We start from the raw sequence: 19238 nt of genomic DNA on the forward strand, positions 1-19238 counted from the left end.
CAATCTTTCGCCTTATTGTTGCTCCGTTCTTCCATAAAATAATTCTATTCACCAACCACATAGTGGTAAATATTTTGCTGGAAAGATGCCATCTGTGAAAAGTGTATTGACTTAAAACATTTTATTAGACAATTCAATTTATATTTTTAGAAAATTACCACACACAGATGATGTTACCTCAACATTTATTGTGGCACGAGTTAAGGCCCAACAGTACTGTTGGGCCTATTTTCATTCTTTTGAAAGATGCTAGTTCTTACCAATACATCGACCTGGCGTTAATAGCCTAAAAGCTACAAATTCGTCTGAATTTTACTTGGAGAGAAGGTGATTAAACCAATAAAAATTATTCCAACGAACCACTCCTTAAGAAAACAATCTTAAACCAATAAAAATTATTCCAACGAACCACTCCTTAAGAAAACAATCTTAATGTCGATTTTCCTCTTCCATAATCTTTCCTCTCCTATTTCACCTTTAGGAAATAATCTTGATGTTTATTTCCTCTTCCGTAATCTTTCCTTTCTTGTTTCTAATCTTAATGTCCATTGTCCTCTTATATGATCTTCCCTTTCCTATTTCACCTTCATTTTAATAACGTTATTGCCATTCCTAGTCCACTCTACTGCTCTACACCCCTTTTCTGCTGACGTCTTCATTGCAATCTCTTACTAAATTTTAATTTTAAAAAAAATCTTGCTAAAGTTTAATTTAAGAAAATTTGTGCATCAGGCTGCAAATGATTATACAAGAAAAAATCATGGACCGAGCCACCAATTTGTTATCGCAACCTTGCTAGCCCAAGCCCAGAAAGAATCACGAAAGCTACAAAGTAGGCCCTGCCAGTTTATCCTACCGAATTTTGCCCAACAACGTCTTATTAATATGGCAGGCCCAGGTGCTGCTACCTACCTAACCTAATTCTTTTTTTTTTTTTTTTTTTTTTTTTTTGCGCGGATTGGCCTTCATTTGGGGTGGTCTTTAATTTTTGGCCTTCAAATTGGTGGTCTTTAAGTTTTTTCCTTCGCCTAATATTCTGAGGCTGTGGGTTCGAACCCCAACTTAGAGAAAAAAAAAATTCCAAGAATTTGCAAACGGCAATTTGCATAAAAAAAAATTGAGAAAGTTGCAAATTCTACCCATGTATAAATTCTGCCTGAAGGAAAAAAGCTAAAGACCACCATTTTGAGGGACAAAAATTAAAGATCACCCCCAGCGAAGGTTAATCTTGCAAATTGCCCAACCTAATTTACTCGTGTTTGTGCAAGACTGCACTATTCCAATGGGGGGTAGATCTAAATTAAATGGACAGACATTGAGCCCGTTTGGATTGGCTTATAAGTTGACTTATAAGCTATTTTTTTTTTTGTTTAAAAAAATTTAAAGTCATTTTGTGCTTAAAATAAGCTCAAAAAATAAGGCCCATTTGAATTATCTAAAAGCGAATAAATGTAAAACAGCCTTTATAAGCCAAAAAAAATTTAGACTCAACTTATTTTTTTCCAACTGGGGGTAGATCTAAATAGGCATAAGCCCATCCATGGACAGCTCATTGTATACAAATTTCACGAGGAAATGAGATCTATTATCCTTTTATAATTTGAATTGAAGAAAATAACCTTTTTAAATTTCTGATTTTTTCAGATCTCTTGTAAAAAATGAAGAGCTCTTGTAAAGAGGTCATAAAACTACAAAAAGTTGGTAAAGGGCTAAGAAAATTATTTCTCCCCAAATTTCAATGAAATGACATCTCTTGCCCTTTATAATTTAAATAGAAGTAATTATCTTATGTGTAAAAAATAAAGATCTTGTAAAAGAATCATAAAACTAAAAAAAAAAATGATAAAGGACCAAAAAATCATTTCTCCGCCAAATTTCACCCCTTATTAGAAATTTTACCTTTTATTAGGAGGTCATTTCAAGATTTGCAATTAAGGATCAAGGTTCGTATGTAGAATTACCTGCTTAGAGATAAAAAAAATTCACAACGTTAGTGTATAAAAACTTATACGTCATTAGATATTGAGTCTCTCCCAACGAATTAATCTGACTTGCCGAATGAACAAGCCTGGTAATGAGTAAAAATTCTGTCTGACGACAAACTCCCAGTTAATGGTGTAAGGAATCAAAGTATATACTACACACTTAGTAGTATGGTAATAAAATTGATTCAACTGTGGTGTGGTACTTGAGGTTAAATAAGTCGAACGCTTACCACGGCCTAATTAACGTTCCAAAAGGAGTGAAAAGGACTTCAAATTCCATCAAATTGCCACTGGGGTTTGGGATTCATCAACTGCCTTTTTCGGAGAGAAGCAAACCCAAAAACAGACATTAAGACACTAGAAGAGATTGTGTCCGTGTATACAAAGGAATTAAGTTCAAACATATTAGCAAAAGACCTTCACTAAATCATTCAAATAAAATTTCCACTACCCGTCTCATTAATGTTTCTTGTGATCACCAGAACTCGCCACATCTTCATCCAAGGTTTTCTCCCTCGTATCTTCCTTCTGCTTACCCGTATGATCTTCAATGTAATCAACGGACTTCTTATCATCATCCACTGAAGTAACAACGGTTTCTTTAATCTTCTGAGTCGTCTCCTTTGCCGCTCCCATAGCATTTTGCATTGCGTGCTTAGCTTTATCAGCCATTGCCTGTGCTGTGTCCGCGACTTTGCTTACCCCTTCTTTCGTATCGTGCATGTTTTCTTTAGTCTTGTCAGCCATGGACTCTGCAGTGTCTTTAGTCTTTTCCTTCATGTCGTGTGCCACATCGGTTGCCTTGTCTTTCCCTTCTTTTGCCTTATCTGCTGCCTTTCCGGCCATGTCACTTGTCTTTTCCTTCATGCTCTCTGCGCTTTCCTTTGCTTTATCCTTCATGTCTTTGGCTGCCTGTTTAGTTTTGTCCATCCCATCCCTCATATTCTCCTCCATTTTTCCAGCCATCTCCATCTCTGGCGTTTTCTCGTCTTTAACACCTCTGTCAAAGTCTTGTCTCCTTTTGAAATCCTCTGATGCATGGAATCCCTTCAACATGAAAAGCATTGAGTTCTAATTAGTAATTACATAATCTAGAGCTGTTAACTAACTTTGTAACAAGTCGGCAGTCAGCAAAGACACTAATAAGCAAAATCAGTAGTCCCTTAAAAAAGAGAGACAGCCTGCTGCGAACATGCTAAAATAAGTTAATGTACTCTCTTTATTCCTTTTTTTAATCTAATCCCAATTTTTTTTTTTAATTATATTCCCCTGTTTACAAAGAATTTGATTTAAACTTCCCATTGCACGATGGTTGATAGCTAGCTACAGAAACGTATATGACTTGTCTTAAACCTCAAATTTCATAAATCTTTTTTTCTTCTTTTTTATACTCTTCTTGAAAATCTACATACTTTATGGTTGAAGGAATTCCCAGAGTCTCATAAGAAAAAAAGGGTGTAATGTTGAATTACACTATTGATGGATTTCAATGCCATAAACATATCAATAATTTTCTATTTAAACTCCCTGCCCAATCAAACGTAAATTGAAATGGATGGAGTAACAACTATAATTCATTGAGATAAGTGAAGTGAATTCATCTATGCTTTGTTTATGTTTTAAATCAATTAGAAACATGTGCATTTAATTATTTCAATTTCCTTAACACTCTCCAGCCGCTGGAGTCCAGCGTATATAAATAATATCCAAGAAAAAAGAAGCATAGAAACAAATATAGTACCTCGGAGGAAAAGCAGACACGAGAGACTTTGTTGCGAATGAAAAGAGAAGGGAATTGAGGAAGAGTTTTTGAGAGGTTTAAAATGGCATTTTTGGTGATTGACATGGCTGCAATTGTTGTAAACAATTGATGAGCATCTCTTGTAGCTCCTGTGTTACAATTTGAAGTTGGAGAGAGTTACTGCTTTCATTTGGCAATGGGCTTTGATGTTATAGTGAAAAAACTGCAAGAGATGAGGAATTGGTGTCGTCGTGGGAGTAAGACACGTTTGGTTTTAAATGCCACGTATAGAACGCTTTGGTCAGTGCTTCTCGTAAGTTGTAAACCAACGCGGTATTGTTACAAGATTGAACATTGTTACACAACGTACAAGTTTAGAACAAGGTTATTGGTGTTTCAGAGGGGTACAATTGACCCTCTGTTTTTTACTTTTTTTTTTTTTTTTGAAATTTTCACGACTGTACTTTCTCCTAACGAATTTTGTCCAACAACATTAATTGAAAAGACAGGCCAAGGGCAGGATGGCTCCCTTGCCTAATTTACTTGTGTTTGTGTAAGAATGCAACATATCATGAAAGACTGGTTTATGTATTAATATTATAGACAATTTTACTGACAAATTTATATGTTCTGATATAGTATTGTGTAATTTTACAATCAGTGTATTTTAACCATTTATAGGAAATCCTTTTATTGGTATACTCCTCATATACTCATTAGATGTTGAGTCTCTTTGTTGGTATAGCCTTATCCAACAAATCTGATTTGCCGAACAAGCGTGGTGACGGCCGTACATTCTCTTGACAGAAATTGAGAAATTGATGATCCAACCTCCCGTTGAGGATGAAAGGAAACCAATTATCCACTAGAAATGTTAGTGTAGTAGTTAAAATCAAGTCGGAAGCCTACCACGGCCTAAACGTTTCAAAATCCGAAATTACTTCAAATTCCATCAAATTGATTGGAAAAGGGGTTAACGCGACTACATCCACCAAGTGGAATTCAAAAACAAACATTAGAAAATGACCGTGTATACAATATGCATAACAGCATATAAGGTAATAAGATCAAACATATTAGCAAAAAGCCTTCACTAAATTATTCCAAATTAGACTTCCACTTCTCTTCCTAATGTTTCTTGTGATCACCAGACCCCCCTGCACGCCTTCTCTGCTCCACCACATCTTCATCCATGGTTTTCTCTCTCGTATCTTCCCTACTCTTACCTGTATGATCTTCAATGTAATCATCAACAGACTTCTTATCATCATCCGCCGAACCAACAACAGTTTCTTTAATCTTCTGTGTCGTCTCCTTAGCCGCTCCCACAGCATCCTGCATTGCCTGCTTAGCTTTATCAGCTATTGCCTGTGCTGTCTCCGCAACTTTGCTCGACCCTTCCTTCGTGGCCTCTTTCGTATCGTGCGTGTATTCTTTCGTCTTGTCAGCCATGGACCCTGCGGTGTCCTTAGTCTTTTCCTTCATGTCATGTGCGCTCTCTTTTGCTCTCTCTTTAGTGTCGTGTGCCATTTCAGCTGCTTTGTCTTTCCCTTCTTTTGCCTTATCTGCTGCCTTTCCGGCCATGTCACTTGTCTTGTCCTTCATGCTCTCTGCACTTTGCTTTGTTTTCTCTTTCATGTCTTTGGCTGAACGCTTAGTTTCGTCCATGGACTCTTTCACATCATCCTTCGTTTTATCAGCCATCTCCCTCATAGGAGATCTCTCTTCGTGTCTTCTTTTGAAGTCCTGTCATACATGAAGCCCTTCAACGTTATTTTATTCAAAAAACATTGAGTTCTAACATAATCTAAAGCCTTTAACTTTATAACAAGTTAGCAAAACATACAACAAAAAGAACATCCAACCTCCTGGCATTGTAATTTTTTCCTTTACACTATTAGAGCCCTTGAGTTAACTACAATTCTACTACTGAAGCAAGTTAAAAGGAGTTACATGTTACAAGACCTGATTTAAAGTAGTTGCAGGTAACTAGATCTATTTTATAGAATTAATTTTTAACAAAGAATAAATGTTACTCCCTCCGTCACAATTTGTTTGAAGGTTGACCAGTACGGGGAGTCAAATAACTCTTTCTTTCACTATAATTTTCTCCAATTCTTTTAGTATATATATAAATCAGTAATTGTGCAAGCTTATAGTACTTTAGTTTTCAAATACGTAAATTTTATTCTAAAATAATGAAAGAATCTATGTTTAAAATTAAATTAAAAAAATACTATTTGACTCCCCAAACTGTTAACCTTCAAACAAATAGTAGTAATATGCTATTGTTAAATTATATCGATGGAGGGTATGTAACTTAAATCCAAGTTGAAAAATCTAAAAAGCAACCTGCTACAATAAGCTATTACAATAAATTAATGATACGAACAAATATAATTTAGTTTTATTTTATATTTTAAATTAACTTGAACATGTGCATTTTTTTTTAATTTCCTCCTTTAAACGGTCAACGGGATGAAACTTAAATCCAACAAGAAATAAACGAAACAAATAATAGTAGTACCTCCGAGTGATTAGGGGAAGAGGAGAAGCAGACACGGGAGATTTTGTGACGAATAACAAGAGATGGTGTTTGAGGAATAGTCTTCGAGGCGTTGAAGAAGGAGACATTGCGGCGAAGCAAAAGAGAAGAGTTTCGAGGAAGAACTTTTGAGAGGTTGAAAATGGCGTTTTTACTGATTGACATGGCTGCCATTGTTGTTGAAAAAACAATTGATGAGCACTTTTGTTTGATTTCTTGCAGTTTCTGTGTTACAGTTTGCAGAAGGTTGTAGAGTTACTATTTTGATTTGGCAATAGATTAGATGTTATAGTGGCAAAGTTGCAAGAGATGAAGAATTGGTGTCTTCGTGGGAGTATGACACGTTTGGGTGTAAACGCCACGTATAAAATGCTTCGTTCAGTGCGTCTCGTAAGTTTTAAATCAACACGTATTATGAAAAGATTCAAAATTGTTACACGACTTAGAAGTGTAGAAGAAGTTGTGATTGGTGTTACAGAGAGGTACATGTGACCCTCGTTTTTCTTTTTTCCTTTTCTCATTTTCACACTTTTAGTCACTTAGATATAGTAATTTATTTAAAAGTGAAATTAATAATTTATGATAGAAAACATATGATATGTTACAATAGATTAAAAAGAAAAATAAAGAATTGTTTACCTATCAATTGTATCAAGAAATTGATAAACATAATTCTATATAATTTTAATAGGAGAAAGGATCCTATAAAAAAAAATTGTATATTTTTTAGAATAGATTAAAATACTGGACCTTGGATACATTCTGCATAATCCTTGACTTCAGCTAGATTGATTGGGCTCCCACATAGTCTGTCTTGTGGACGTAGAACAGAGTTGAAGTCACCACCAATTAGTCAAGGTCTAGTGATCCCTTGCGCAAACTCAGGACAAATTTTGCCATAAACTTTGTGTTTGCTCCACAGTATTGTAGCCATAGACCACTGATAAGAAGCAAGTCTAATTAACTACCCTAGTTACCTCTAATTGTGCAGTGAATAAGCTGAGCCTCTGCCTATGTAAGATTAACTGCATAGTGATTAGTATTTCATATCAATCATATTCTTTCATTAATTGCACAGTTATAATTATTTAGGATCCCTCAACCAAGATCAATATTGTTGCTAATTTTTCTCACATTATGCTCCTCAACTCTAGTTTCAATAATTCCTCATCATGGTTCTCAAGTTAATTCCTTAGCTCCTGCTGTTTGTACCACTTATTCACACCTTTGCACTCCAAAATAATAATATCACTAATTATTGCTAGTACCCCCTCCTTTGTCATGAGGCAGAGGAGGATTAACATTATTCCTCAATTGCAAGCATTGGCGGAGCCACATAGAGCGGGTGTTCATCCGAATCCCCTCGGCGGAAAAAACACTATTTTTATAAAATTAAAATTATTTTTTATGTATATATAATAGATGTTAAACCTCTTTAGACTTCTTCGTATGTTTACTTTTTATATTTTAAATCCCTCGGCGAAAAAAACCACTAATTGCAACGTCACATATCTTGGTGCAAGCGATAAGTCGATAACATAGGAAAGTTAACTATATCGTTTGGATTTTATAAGTTGCTTATAAATTGTTTTTCGCAAACTTAAAGTCATTTTGTCTTAAAATAAAGCCAAAAAAAATAATTCTTGGTTTGCAAGCGATATAAGTTGAAAACGAACATAAATAAAAAAAATAAGTTAGGCTACTATAAGTTATTATAAGTTATTTTCGAACTTTATCTCTTTTTAGCAGGCTCTATGTTATTGGATTAGCTGTTTCTCTCTCTTTATTAGCTTAACCTGGGAATAGCATTCTGTCCTGTACTTGTCCATTTCCCTAAGATACCTCGAAATGTAGTCTGATAATGTTGGTATGTAGTAGGTGCTGGCACATTGTATCTTCATTCCTGTGTAACCTTTATGACTTCCTTTCTTCTTCTCGGTTTTGATTAGCCCGCTGTACTCTAGGTTATCCTTGAGCAACACGTGTGTTGAACGGTTCAACATTTATCATAGCATGCTGGCTTACATTCATATACGAAATCCTGTTGAATTTGCTTTCCCCTTGTATCCATGACAGTAATTTATCATCGTATGGTCGATAAAACACAGTAATTTATCGGTGGCTAAATTTAATCCACCAACATAGTGAAATTTTCTTCATTTACATTACTTTTTTATTACTTGATACGATCCAAACTTGCGGTCGACAATACAGAGGAAAAAAAAAAAAAAGATAAATTTTGCAAATTTACACCTTTTTTGCAAGTTGGAATGCACTGTCGTCTCTCATTATTCAATCTATGCTAGTGGATCGCAAACTTCAAGCTAAGCTGCCACTACTAATTAACAAGTCCATTGTGCTTTATTATTCTCAGACAAAAAATAATACTAATAAAAAGGCCTAAGAACTGGAAAGAAAATGGTTTCAAGAGGGTTGTGGCTTCTTCTCAACAATGGGTCTCCAATTAACATCCAAACCTTTATCTTCATCCAGAGGCTTCCCTCCTGGTTCTTTAGCCAACTTCTTCTTAAGTTCTTCCTCATTCTCCACCACAATTTCGTCTTGAACATTCTCTGGATCTACATCTCCCACCACCTTTTCTTTCAACTTTTCAGCAGTATCCTCAATAGCTTTCCAAGCATCTTGAGTTGTCTCTGTGGCTTTATCCTTCACTTCTTTCGCCTTATCAGCCATTTCAGATACTTTACTGCCCGTTTGATCAGTATTGCTGGTCCCGTAGAACTTCTTGTCGTCGTACCTGCTCTGTTGTTCCGACGACTCCTCTGTTCCAACATATCCTCCCTTTAATATATATTCATACATCACAAGATATATAAGCAAGTAATGATGTAGCTCAAAAAATAGGGTAATTTCATAGATGATCATTCAACCTTATATTTCCAGGCAACTTCTTTTTTTCCTTTCTATATCATGTTATACAGAAGGGTAATTTGAGTTATTTTCTGTTACAATAATTAGTTTTATGACTAGGGTGCTGCAACTAACCAGAAGTTGTACGACCATACGTGAAATCAATCCTACAAAACATCTTTCGAACCTTGGTAGGCTTGTAAATAGATACGGTAATCCACTTTTTCATGTTTCGGCATAAATGGATTCAGAATTTAATAAACAACTGATGAACACGCTAAACATTATACTTGAATGTGTTTAAAAATGTTACAACAGTGGATGGATGTGTACAAATTGTTTAGTATATGCTAGATTCGCCTCTAAATATCCACGAGGCACCATGGTTCAGTACTTTGTGCTACATCAAGCCAGTATATGTAGGAAGACTTACTTTCCATATTTGACGACCGATGAAGACAGAGGAGGCTCGATGTGGGAAGGCTTTAGAGAGGTTAAACATGGATTTTTTGCTTAAGGACGCCATTATTGATGCTTCTTTACTTTGCTACTATTTCTTGGACACTTCTTTTTTTCCCTTTTTTTGTTGTGTAATAGCGAAAATGATTCTGAGGCATCAGCTCCTTAATTTCGTCACAGTACTCTCGAGAGTTGCTGCATAAAGCGAGAGGTTGGGGTCTCTTCAAAGTGCCACGTTTAGAGGTCTATGTGCCACGAAGTTGCTAGATTAGACACGTGTACAGTTGCATGTTTATTTTGGGCAAATTGACACCATTTTGCAGGATTACACTTACTGCTTTTTCATCATCCCATTTCGTTAGATCAACTATTTTTAGTCTATTCGATAAAATTAATCTCTCAATATTAAAATGCTTACGGTAACTTTAAAAAATCAAACTAACATATGATGACGCAATGTTAATTTTGCACCATAATTTTGGCGTGAAACGGAATGTAAGTGCTGAAAGTACCTGAGTAGTAACTATTCACCACCATATTTACGCCCGCTACCAATGACATTGATCCAGGAGAGATTTAGGTGGTAGGCCGAAATGAAATTATAGAAACATCCTGTTTGAGAAGGCTGCATTTTGAAATTTACACAAAATTAACAAATAATCACTTGCAGACAAAAATTAAATGGTGCATCTGCAGCTATCCCAGTCGAAACATTTTTTTTTCTACAACAATCAAAGCAACAGAAAGTCTTCATTTCCAGAGTTCTTCCATGGGAATGCCACGTTCTTGAGCAACTTCACTGAACTGCCTCATTTTCTGAACAGCAACAACAGTGGCTCTTGCATTATTGAGGGCATTGTTACTTCCAAGCTGCTTCCCCAAGGCATTCTCAACACCAGCCATTTCAAGAACGATCCGGACAGCACCACCAGCAATCACTCCAGTACCAGGAGCTGCAGGTCTAAGCATCACCCTTGCTGCTCCAAAGTCTCCATCAGCTCTGCAATTTAGTTGTTCAGCAGTTTAGATCCCCAAGTTATAAGCAATTGACAAGATTATTTTTCTCTGATAACATGCCAACTTGCGTGCACCTCATCTATTTCACTAGCTATTGCTGCCTCCCACCGGTACAAATATTAGATAATTCTAACCAGCAAGGCTTATAAACTGATGGAACAAATTCACCTAGCATTTTTGTCCATTTGAACTCTAGCATCCCATGGTTTTCACTCATTACATTGATTGCCAGACCACACCCGGTGCCAATAGCGAGATAATTCTTTCACAATGCGTTGCATAATGCAATTAATTTTTTTCGGAACTACATACATGTAAGTGAAAATATACCAGAAACCTTCCTCAAGGCAAGATGTCGCGGAATTTTTAGACAAGTCAGTTTTTTTCTCATAAAAGGCAGCAAATATGTGCCCTCATCCAGGATGACAATTGTCAATCAATTAAAGAGGAACGGAAACTAAAAGACTGACTTCTTATATAATGTATTCCATCCCCTCCAGGCGTCTCATTTCATTCCTCCAGATTTAGCAACAGATGTGCTGGGATAATCACGACAAGAAACCAACTTCAGCTCTATAGTTAATACACATCCTAACATATATAGCCCGTCTTCATGCTAAGACATAACTTTAATTAACATGTTTCTCAATTCCTCGCGAACAGAATTTCCAGAAACAAACACCACCCAAACAAAAGGAAAAGGACTTGAAAAGAAAGTAACTCCCCATCATCCTCCCCTCGAACAAAAGAAACTCAAAAAAGGACACTGACAGCTAATGGTGCACAACCAGGGAATAAAAGTGAGGATAGATCAAGTTAGTCTTTTTCAGATGCATAGGACTGACCAACTTATTCATTTATCAGAATGAAGCTAGCAAAAAATCTATAGAATTTCCTTCAACTTACAAAACTTATTAGTTTTCCATGCTAACCTATGTTGCTCGGACTCTTCAAAAATGTTGTGGGGTGCATGTCCTATCCTCCAAAGTAGTGCATTTTTCAAAGATCCGACACGGGTGCAACAACATCTTGTGGAAAGTCCGAGCAACATAGCTGCTAACATATCCGTCTAAATACTCGCACATATGCACCAAAATCTTTTTTTAAGAATTCACAGTTTTGACCCCTCGTAAGAAAGTACAGAAACGTGTAAAGAGAGAAAATTCGTGTAAGGGAAAAGTTACTACTTTAAAACTTTTTCATTGAATATCCTTTCTTAAAGTTGAAGAGGAGACGCAATCATTTGTGACAAATACTTCAGACAGATGAAATAGTGGGTTACATCTACTCTACATCTTTTCTTACCTATTAAATCAATGAAAACAAACACATGAACACAATAACACACACTTCTGCACATCTCATTTGACATACAATCAACAATATGAGAGGTTCGTCATAATACAATTACGTTAGATTAAGTTAAGATGCTTAAAATAGAGCTTATTAAGCATCCCAGTCTACACCCCAGGGGTGTTTTCTAGCGGTAGTGAAGTGGGTGAAAATCGTGGGAGACCGGGGTCATATCCTACCAATGGCTGAGGTGTGCACGAATTGGCCCAATACATAGGAGTAGAGAAAGTGAAATTCCACAGGTGATCACAGGTAAACGAAAATTTTATATTGGTTGTCATTGGCTCGGTCCACAAAGGTTGAACCACATAAACTTCGCTTTGTATTAAAGCCTTTGCATAGAGGAAACATCAATCAAGTATATCCATGATTATATCCATGACAACAACCATATACTACTAATCCAGAAAATCCTTTATAATTAAATTTATTGGTTATATTTAAGGTCAAGAGGTACAACTAAAATTGGTGACTTTGTCTGAGTGAAAATCTGCGATCATGCCAACTTTTGGTTACACAAGAAAATTATGGCAAAATGAAAAATCTATGCAAAAATTACTTCAGAAAATTAGAAAGAAAAAAAAAGAAAAAAAAAATGTCCAGCATCATCAATATATGGAAGCAGAGTTACTCTATTTTTTTAACTGAAAAATCCGTCGTTTTGCATCTTCGAACTCAACAGATAATGTTTCCTCCCCCTACGCCTCTATCCTTTTCCACACAGGATTCTATCTCATCCCGCAATATACTACCTTTTCCATTTAAGCAAAGCTATGGAGCTGGAAGTAGACCTATTCTAGCAACAATTTGACCCTAAGAAGCAACTCAAATGGCAAAGGAAGCAGAAAAGAAACTTATCAGCCACATCCTCAACCGTACAGGAGTGTAACTTCAGTAGCTCTCACTGCCCTCCTCAACCGGACAGGAGTGTAACTTCAGTAGCTCTCACTGCCCTTGCTGAATTGCTTCAAATGCATAAATTGGGCCTCAAATCTCAAAATTTTTAATGACAGTGATATAGGTCTACAATTCCTATACCTCAACTAATTCATTGGCACCTGCTACAATCCAAGTTCCAGCAAATATGCCTACCAAATGCAACATCTAGCTCAATTTAGGAATGGACTTTCAAGCCTCCAAACTAGCTTATAACTATACAAAAATCCTAACATTTATGTCAAAACTCAAACAAGTTAAAGCACATAAGAAGTTAGAAAACCACACAATTTACCATTTTACCTGTGGGGGAAAGTCAAGTACTTAGTCATAGGCACAGTAATAAGATTCCTCCTAGCATTAACAGCAGACTTTTGCACAGCAGCAATAACCTCTTTAGCTTTACCAACTCCAACACCAACATTCCCTTTCTTGTCACCCACAACAACAACAGCTCTAAAATGCAATTGCTTTCCACCTTTAACAACCTTAGTAACTCTCCTAACTTGCACAACTCTCTCATCAAACCCATCTTTAGACTTCTCCTTCTTTGTTTTCCCAAAAGCAGTAGTCTTTTTCACTTTAGAATCCATTGCATATATGTCATTACCAAGAAAAGTCTCTCCACTATAAGCTGCCCCATATAGCTCTTCATAAGCTTTAGCAATATCTTCTTCAGACTCCATTGGACCATCATCGAAAGATGGTGGTTCAAGAAAGTCATCAGGGCGTTCTGGTGGGTCATAAGTGGAGATTTCTTCAGGGTCAGTGTTGTCAAAGAAAGTGGTTTCTGCTGGTGTGGCATTGACGGGGTTGAGTTTTGTTGTTGGGTTTAAGAGGAGATAAAATGGTGGGTGGGTTGGTTTTGGGATGAAGAATGTGTGGTTGGGTTGTTGGGACTGAAAGGTAGAAAAACGAGATGATGGGTTGTTGCGTAGAGAAAGGGAAGAGAAGGTGGAGAGAGAAGAAGCTGCCATTGTTGTTGTGTTTAATCAATGGCCAATTGACGGGGAAGAAGCTGTAGAGTGTGATCTTATCCTTTGGATAAACAAGGAAGATGGGCCGAGTTGAGATACGATTAGCTCACTAACGCTATGGGCCTTATTTTGGGCCTCATGTCATGAATGTAAACTTGTAAGGCATTCGATCGAAAAAAAAAAAAAAAAGGAAAAGGACACCGTATGTCCACTGCCCAAACTAATCCCACATTTAATCACTATTTGGGCTTAATTCTACTAGGTGTCCGGTCAGCCCAAATTAATGCCAAAAAATGAGCGGTCGGCCCAAAATAATGCGTTTTGGCCTGTTCTTAAAAAAAAAAAAAAAAAAAAAAGCTTTTTTGCACCGCCTTCTTTTGGGGTGGTCTTTAAATTTTGCCCCTCATATTTGTGTTCTATTAAGTTTTGCAAGAATTATTAGTTTATACCGAGGTTGCTGGGTTCGAACCCCATACATTTATAAAATAAAAAAATAATTTACACAATACAATAATGGGGGATAGTGTATTTTTGATCAGTGATACATATTAGGAAAACCAAAGATACGGTTTCTATACAAGACTTTGCCTTGAGACATTTTTTTTTTTTTTTTTTTTACTTATTCAACGGCACATTTTCTTTTAGTTAAGGATACTTTTGGTTATGCCTTAATTAAAATGATACATATTGCCCCATAATGCATACCTTAGGATTTAAAATTTTGCCATTGTGAAGGCAAAAACTAAATTATGCCTTATATATAAGTTATGCCCCTTTGATAACTTTAGTTTTTCTTAAGGAAGTTATAAGTTTTGGCTAATGGAGACTTTGCCTTGAGACTTTTTTTTTTTTTTTTTTTTTTTTTAACTTTTCAGAGGCACACTTTTAGTTAAGGCATACTTTTGGTTATCAAACGCACCGGTCTTTAATTAAAAGTCGGTCGCCCCTAAATAAGGCATAATTCCTTAAGGAAAAAGTTTTGCCCAATAAGGCAAAAAAAAAAACTAAATTATGCTCAAATAAAAGTTATGCCCCCCTCCGCATAACTTTAGTTTTTCGTGAAGTAAAAAAAAATATACCCGAGATGACTTTTGCCTGAGACATTTTTTTTTAAAAAAAAACTTTTCAAGGCACACTTTTAGTTAAGGATACAACATGGTTATACCTTAATTAAAAGTACGCCTTCTCATAAGGCATAATTCCATCATGGAAAAATTTTGCGTATTATGAAGGCAAAACTGAAATTATGCCTTGAGGAAAACTTATGATACCATCATCTTAGATAAATTTAGTTTTTCCTTAAGGAAGTTATCCAAGGGGGACGACTTTGCCTTGAGACTTTTTTTTTCAAAACTTTTCAAGGCACACTTTGATATATAAGGCATATGGTTATGATTAATTAAAAGTCCGCCCCAGGAAGCATAGTTCCTTAAGGAAAATTTTTCATTCCATAAGGCATAACTAAATTATGTCTTGAGGAAAAAGTTATGCCCCCTGGGGGCATAACTTTAGTTTTTCCTTAAGGAAGTTATGCCGAGGGGGCAGATACTCCCTCCGAAACCCCCGCCTTGCGAAATTATTTCTTTATTTTATGCTTGGGAGCGGGGTTCGAACCCAAAACCTCGGGTATCCAAGCTAAGGGTAAAAACTTAAAGACCACAAATATGAGGGCAAAATTTAAAGACCGCAAATATGAGGGCAAAATTTAAAGACCACCCATTCAAAAAAAAGAAGAGGCAATTCGCGAATTGCCTTAGCTGTGCGCTTAAAAATAAAAAATAAAAAAAGACTTTTCGTCGCCACTAAAGTGGTCGATCTACAAAGATATATACATATGTTGGAATTATATATACACTTTATATACAAGAATTATATAGTTTATATACATATGCTGGAATTAATCATACATTTATTATACATAAATTATACATTAATTATACACATATTATACAATAATGATATGATATTTATTTTTAACATATACAATAGTGATACATATTATATACCACAATGATACGGTTTCTATACAAGACTGATACAGTTTATATACATATGCCAGAATTATATATACACTTTTCATACAAAAATAATACTTATTATATACAAAAATGATATAATTTTCTATTCTATACGGGCGTTTAAAAGTCTTGTCTTTACCCGTTACACATTATATACACAAATGATACATATTATATACAAAAATGTTACATACCTTAGTGATTCATATTTTATACGGTTTCTATACATTGAACGCTATGTACAAGAAGTCGATACATATTTTATACACAAATGACACATATTATATATAAAAATCGCCTCAAACATTTTGATTTTTGAGTTTTTATTTGAAAATTGTCTTATTTAAGTTTTGGCTAATGGATGGCATTTGTTTAATTGCTACATTTTGGGTTTGGGAAAAATTGGGCTAGAGGATGGGATTAATTATGGCCGAACGACCATATATGTCCTTTTCCCCAAAAAAAAATGTGGGGATTGACCTTCAAACGCACCGGTCTTTAATTTTTGTCTGTCAAATTGCTGGTCTTTAATTTTTGTCCTCCGCTTAAATAAGTGGCTGAAAATACCTCAAGGTTATGAGTTCGAATTCCTGCTCAGTAAAAAAAAAAGGGGGAAAGATCACGGATGCCCTATCAAATAAAAAAAATTACTTGCGCATACCCTCATTTTTTAGTAAAGAGAAAAAAAAAATTGTAGGAGATGCCCCTTGGATTATGATACTAACATGGCATATAAATATCGAGATGGTAAGATGATGTCCTTCTCTTAGTCCACCAGATACCACCATGGTATATAAATAGAATGGGGATGGTATCACGAAAGACACTTAATTCTTCTCTTAGTCCTCCATGATACCATCATGGTATATAAATATACCGAGACGGTATTATGAATGATTATGTTCATTTATCAAAAATGACACACTTTTTTTGAAAAAAAAAAAAAACTCTATGATACCATCATCTTATATACATATACCATAATGATATCATGAAGGACTGCTTCAGTCCTTCAACGAGACACTCCTCAGGACCATGGTACCATCATGGTATATAAATATACAGAGATGTTATTATGGAGGATTAAATCCTTCTCTTAATCCTCCATGATACCATTGTGATATATAAATATACTGTGATGGAATATACCATGATACTGCGATGGTATCAGGAGAGGAAGGGGTTTGGCCGAGGGGTATGTCGAGTAAATATTTTCAGTCGGTAGGGGTAGAAGCAAGAATAGTTTGGGAGGGGGCATGGGCGGGTAAATATTTTGTATTTTGGGGGCAATTAGTGATGTTTTCTCAAAAAAGAAAAAAAATAATTTCGCAAGGCAAGGCTTTCGCGAAACCTCTGCCTTAAGGCCTAATTTTGCTAAGAAACTCTGTCTTGTGATTTTTTGTTTTTTGGGACTGAGCCGGAGTTTGAACTCAAAACCTCGGGGTATTAGGCGAAGGGTAAAAATTAAAGACAACAATTTGAGGGGCAAAAATTAAAGATCAACCCCGAATAAGGGCAATCGTACAGATTGCCCATTCAAAAAATATAGTTAATTTTTGCCCCTCAATTCGCTGGTCTTTAATTTTTGCCCCTACTTCTCATTTAATGAAAATTTGTGAGCTAAAGTACCCTTTTCGCACTAGAAATTATGAGTTCGATCTCCAGCAAAGTCGAAAATAATAATAATTTCGCAAGGCATAGGTTTCTATGAACCTAGGCCTATTCGGGCAAAGTTACATAGAACCTATGTCTTATCTGGCAAAGGTTCGTGAAAATGAAGTTCTGTCTTAATTTCGCAATTATGCCTATAGGCATAAGTTCTATGTAGTTTCATAGAAGCCTTTGTCGTATCCGGCATAGTTTCTAAGTAACTATATAGCGAATAAGCATGGTTTCATATGAACTTATGCCTTGCGATTTTTTTATTATTATTGAGTGTCGGTTCGAACCTAGAACATCGTGGTATTTTCAGCCACCTTTTTGAGCAAAAGGTAAAAATTAAAGACTAGTGCCTTTGAAGGGAAATCGTGCAAACTGCCCTAAGGTATTCGCACCAATTTTTTGCGCGGATTGTCCTTCATAGGGTCTGGTCTTTAATTTTTGCCTCTTAGATCGATGGTCTTTAATTTTTATCCATGCTTCTCATTTAATAAAATTTTGTGGGTCAAGGTATTTTTATTCGATGGTCTACAAAATCAGAGATTTTGGGTCGATCCCCAGCAGAGTAAAAAAAAAAAAATTGCAAGGAAAAGTTCCGTGGAAACTATGTCTTGTCCGGCATAGTTATGTAAAAATTAAGTTATCCGACATAAGTTGTATAGTAACTAATTCGTTTGCCATAAGTTTGTAGAAATTTTGCCTTGTGCGTCATAAGTTTTGCCTTATTCAGCGTGAGTTCTGCAGAAATGAAGTTAGGATAACCTAGTTTCTATAGAATTATGCCGGACACGACATAATTTCTATGTAACTTTGCCCGACAAGACATAGTTTCTATGAAACTTTTTCATGCAAAATTAGATCATACATTCGAATTTCTTTTTTTGATGTCAAGGGTATTTTTGTCACTTTTTTGTTACTTAAAGTGCATAAGGGTAAAAATTAAAGACCACCGATTTGAGGGGTAAAAACTAAAGACCACCCCAAGATAGGGACATCCGTGCGAATTTCCCTATTCGCACAAATGCCCTTATTTTGGGGTGGTCTTTAATTTTTGCTGGCACTTTTCGCGCGGCGTACATAATATCCCACAAGTTATGTCGGACAAGACAATACTTTCAAAACTCAATATAAAAATTGTCAAAAATACATCAAACTCCATAAAAACAGGCACGTTATTCAACTCAAAAAGGATAAAGAACATATGCTCCAAAAGCGTAACTCCAGTTTCTGAACACTAACAAATTCTGAAAAAGACTACACAACTTGTGCCGCATAACTTAATTCCCATAAAACTTATGTCGAGCTAAGTAGAAATTCATTTTTCAAAATAAATGTTGCAAAACTTATATCAAGCAAAGCAGATCTGAATATTTTCCTTAATTGAGCAGCAGAGGTGAAATTAAAGACCGCAGATACGCAGGACAAAAGTTAAAAGGGAAATTTGTACGTTTTCCCTTCATACGGACTGGTCTTTAATTTTTGTCCCTCAATTGGCTGGTCTTTAATTTTTATCCTTCACTTAAAAAGGTACCTGAAAATATCCGAAGTTCTGGTTTGAAATTCCGAGGTAACCTATACTGCATAAGACAAACTCTTTCCAAAGCTATTTTTTTTTTTTTATTATGCGGGGGTTCGAATGCAGAACATGGATATATTTTTGATCACTTTTTTAAGCGA

The 19238-nt window shown here is 35.7% G+C and overlaps 3 protein-coding genes across 5 annotated transcripts; all 3 read right to left on the bottom strand.

The window, feature by feature from the left end:
• Positions 1-2444: 2444 nt before the first annotated feature.
• On the bottom strand, positions 2445-6467 carry LOC132047759 (late embryogenesis abundant protein At3g53040-like). Its single transcript, XM_059438757.1, has 4 exons — positions 6254-6467; positions 4861-5472; positions 3727-3885; positions 2445-3032 (listed from the first exon to the last, which is right to left on the bottom strand). Exons 1-4 carry the CDS (start codon positions 6443-6445, stop codon positions 2445-2447), a joined length of 1551 nt encoding a protein of 516 aa, XP_059294740.1. The 5' UTR covers positions 6446-6467.
• Positions 6468-8652: 2185 nt separating this feature from the next.
• Positions 8653-10254, bottom strand: LOC132045078 (uncharacterized). Of its 3 annotated transcripts, none has more exons than XM_059435608.1 (2): positions 10114-10254; positions 8653-9054 (listed from the first exon to the last, which is right to left on the bottom strand). In XM_059435608.1, the coding sequence occupies exons 1-2, from the start codon at positions 10160-10162 to the stop codon at positions 8696-8698; spliced, it is 408 nt and encodes a 135-aa protein (XP_059291591.1). In that variant the 5' UTR covers positions 10163-10254; the 3' UTR covers positions 8653-8695. The 3 variants fall into 3 exon arrangements, with proteins under 3 accessions (XP_059291591.1, XP_059291583.1, XP_059291599.1); XM_059435600.1 differs by lacking the exon at positions 10114-10254 and adding an exon at positions 9576-9805 and having other exon boundaries at positions 8653-9073; XM_059435616.1 differs by lacking the exon at positions 10114-10254 and adding an exon at positions 9576-9729.
• Positions 10162-13925, bottom strand: LOC132045068 (small ribosomal subunit protein uS5c). Its single transcript, XM_059435590.1, has 2 exons — positions 13211-13925; positions 10162-10601 (listed from the first exon to the last, which is right to left on the bottom strand). The coding sequence occupies exons 1-2, from the start codon at positions 13882-13884 to the stop codon at positions 10352-10354; spliced, it is 924 nt and encodes a 307-aa protein (XP_059291573.1). The 5' UTR covers positions 13885-13925; the 3' UTR covers positions 10162-10351.
• Between the last annotated feature and the right edge of the window lie 5313 nt (positions 13926-19238).

Source organism: Lycium ferocissimum, chromosome 2 (assembly GCF_029784015.1).
Source record: "Lycium ferocissimum isolate CSIRO_LF1 chromosome 2, AGI_CSIRO_Lferr_CH_V1, whole genome shotgun sequence".
NCBI classification, from domain to species: Eukaryota; Viridiplantae; Streptophyta; class Magnoliopsida; order Solanales; family Solanaceae; genus Lycium; species Lycium ferocissimum.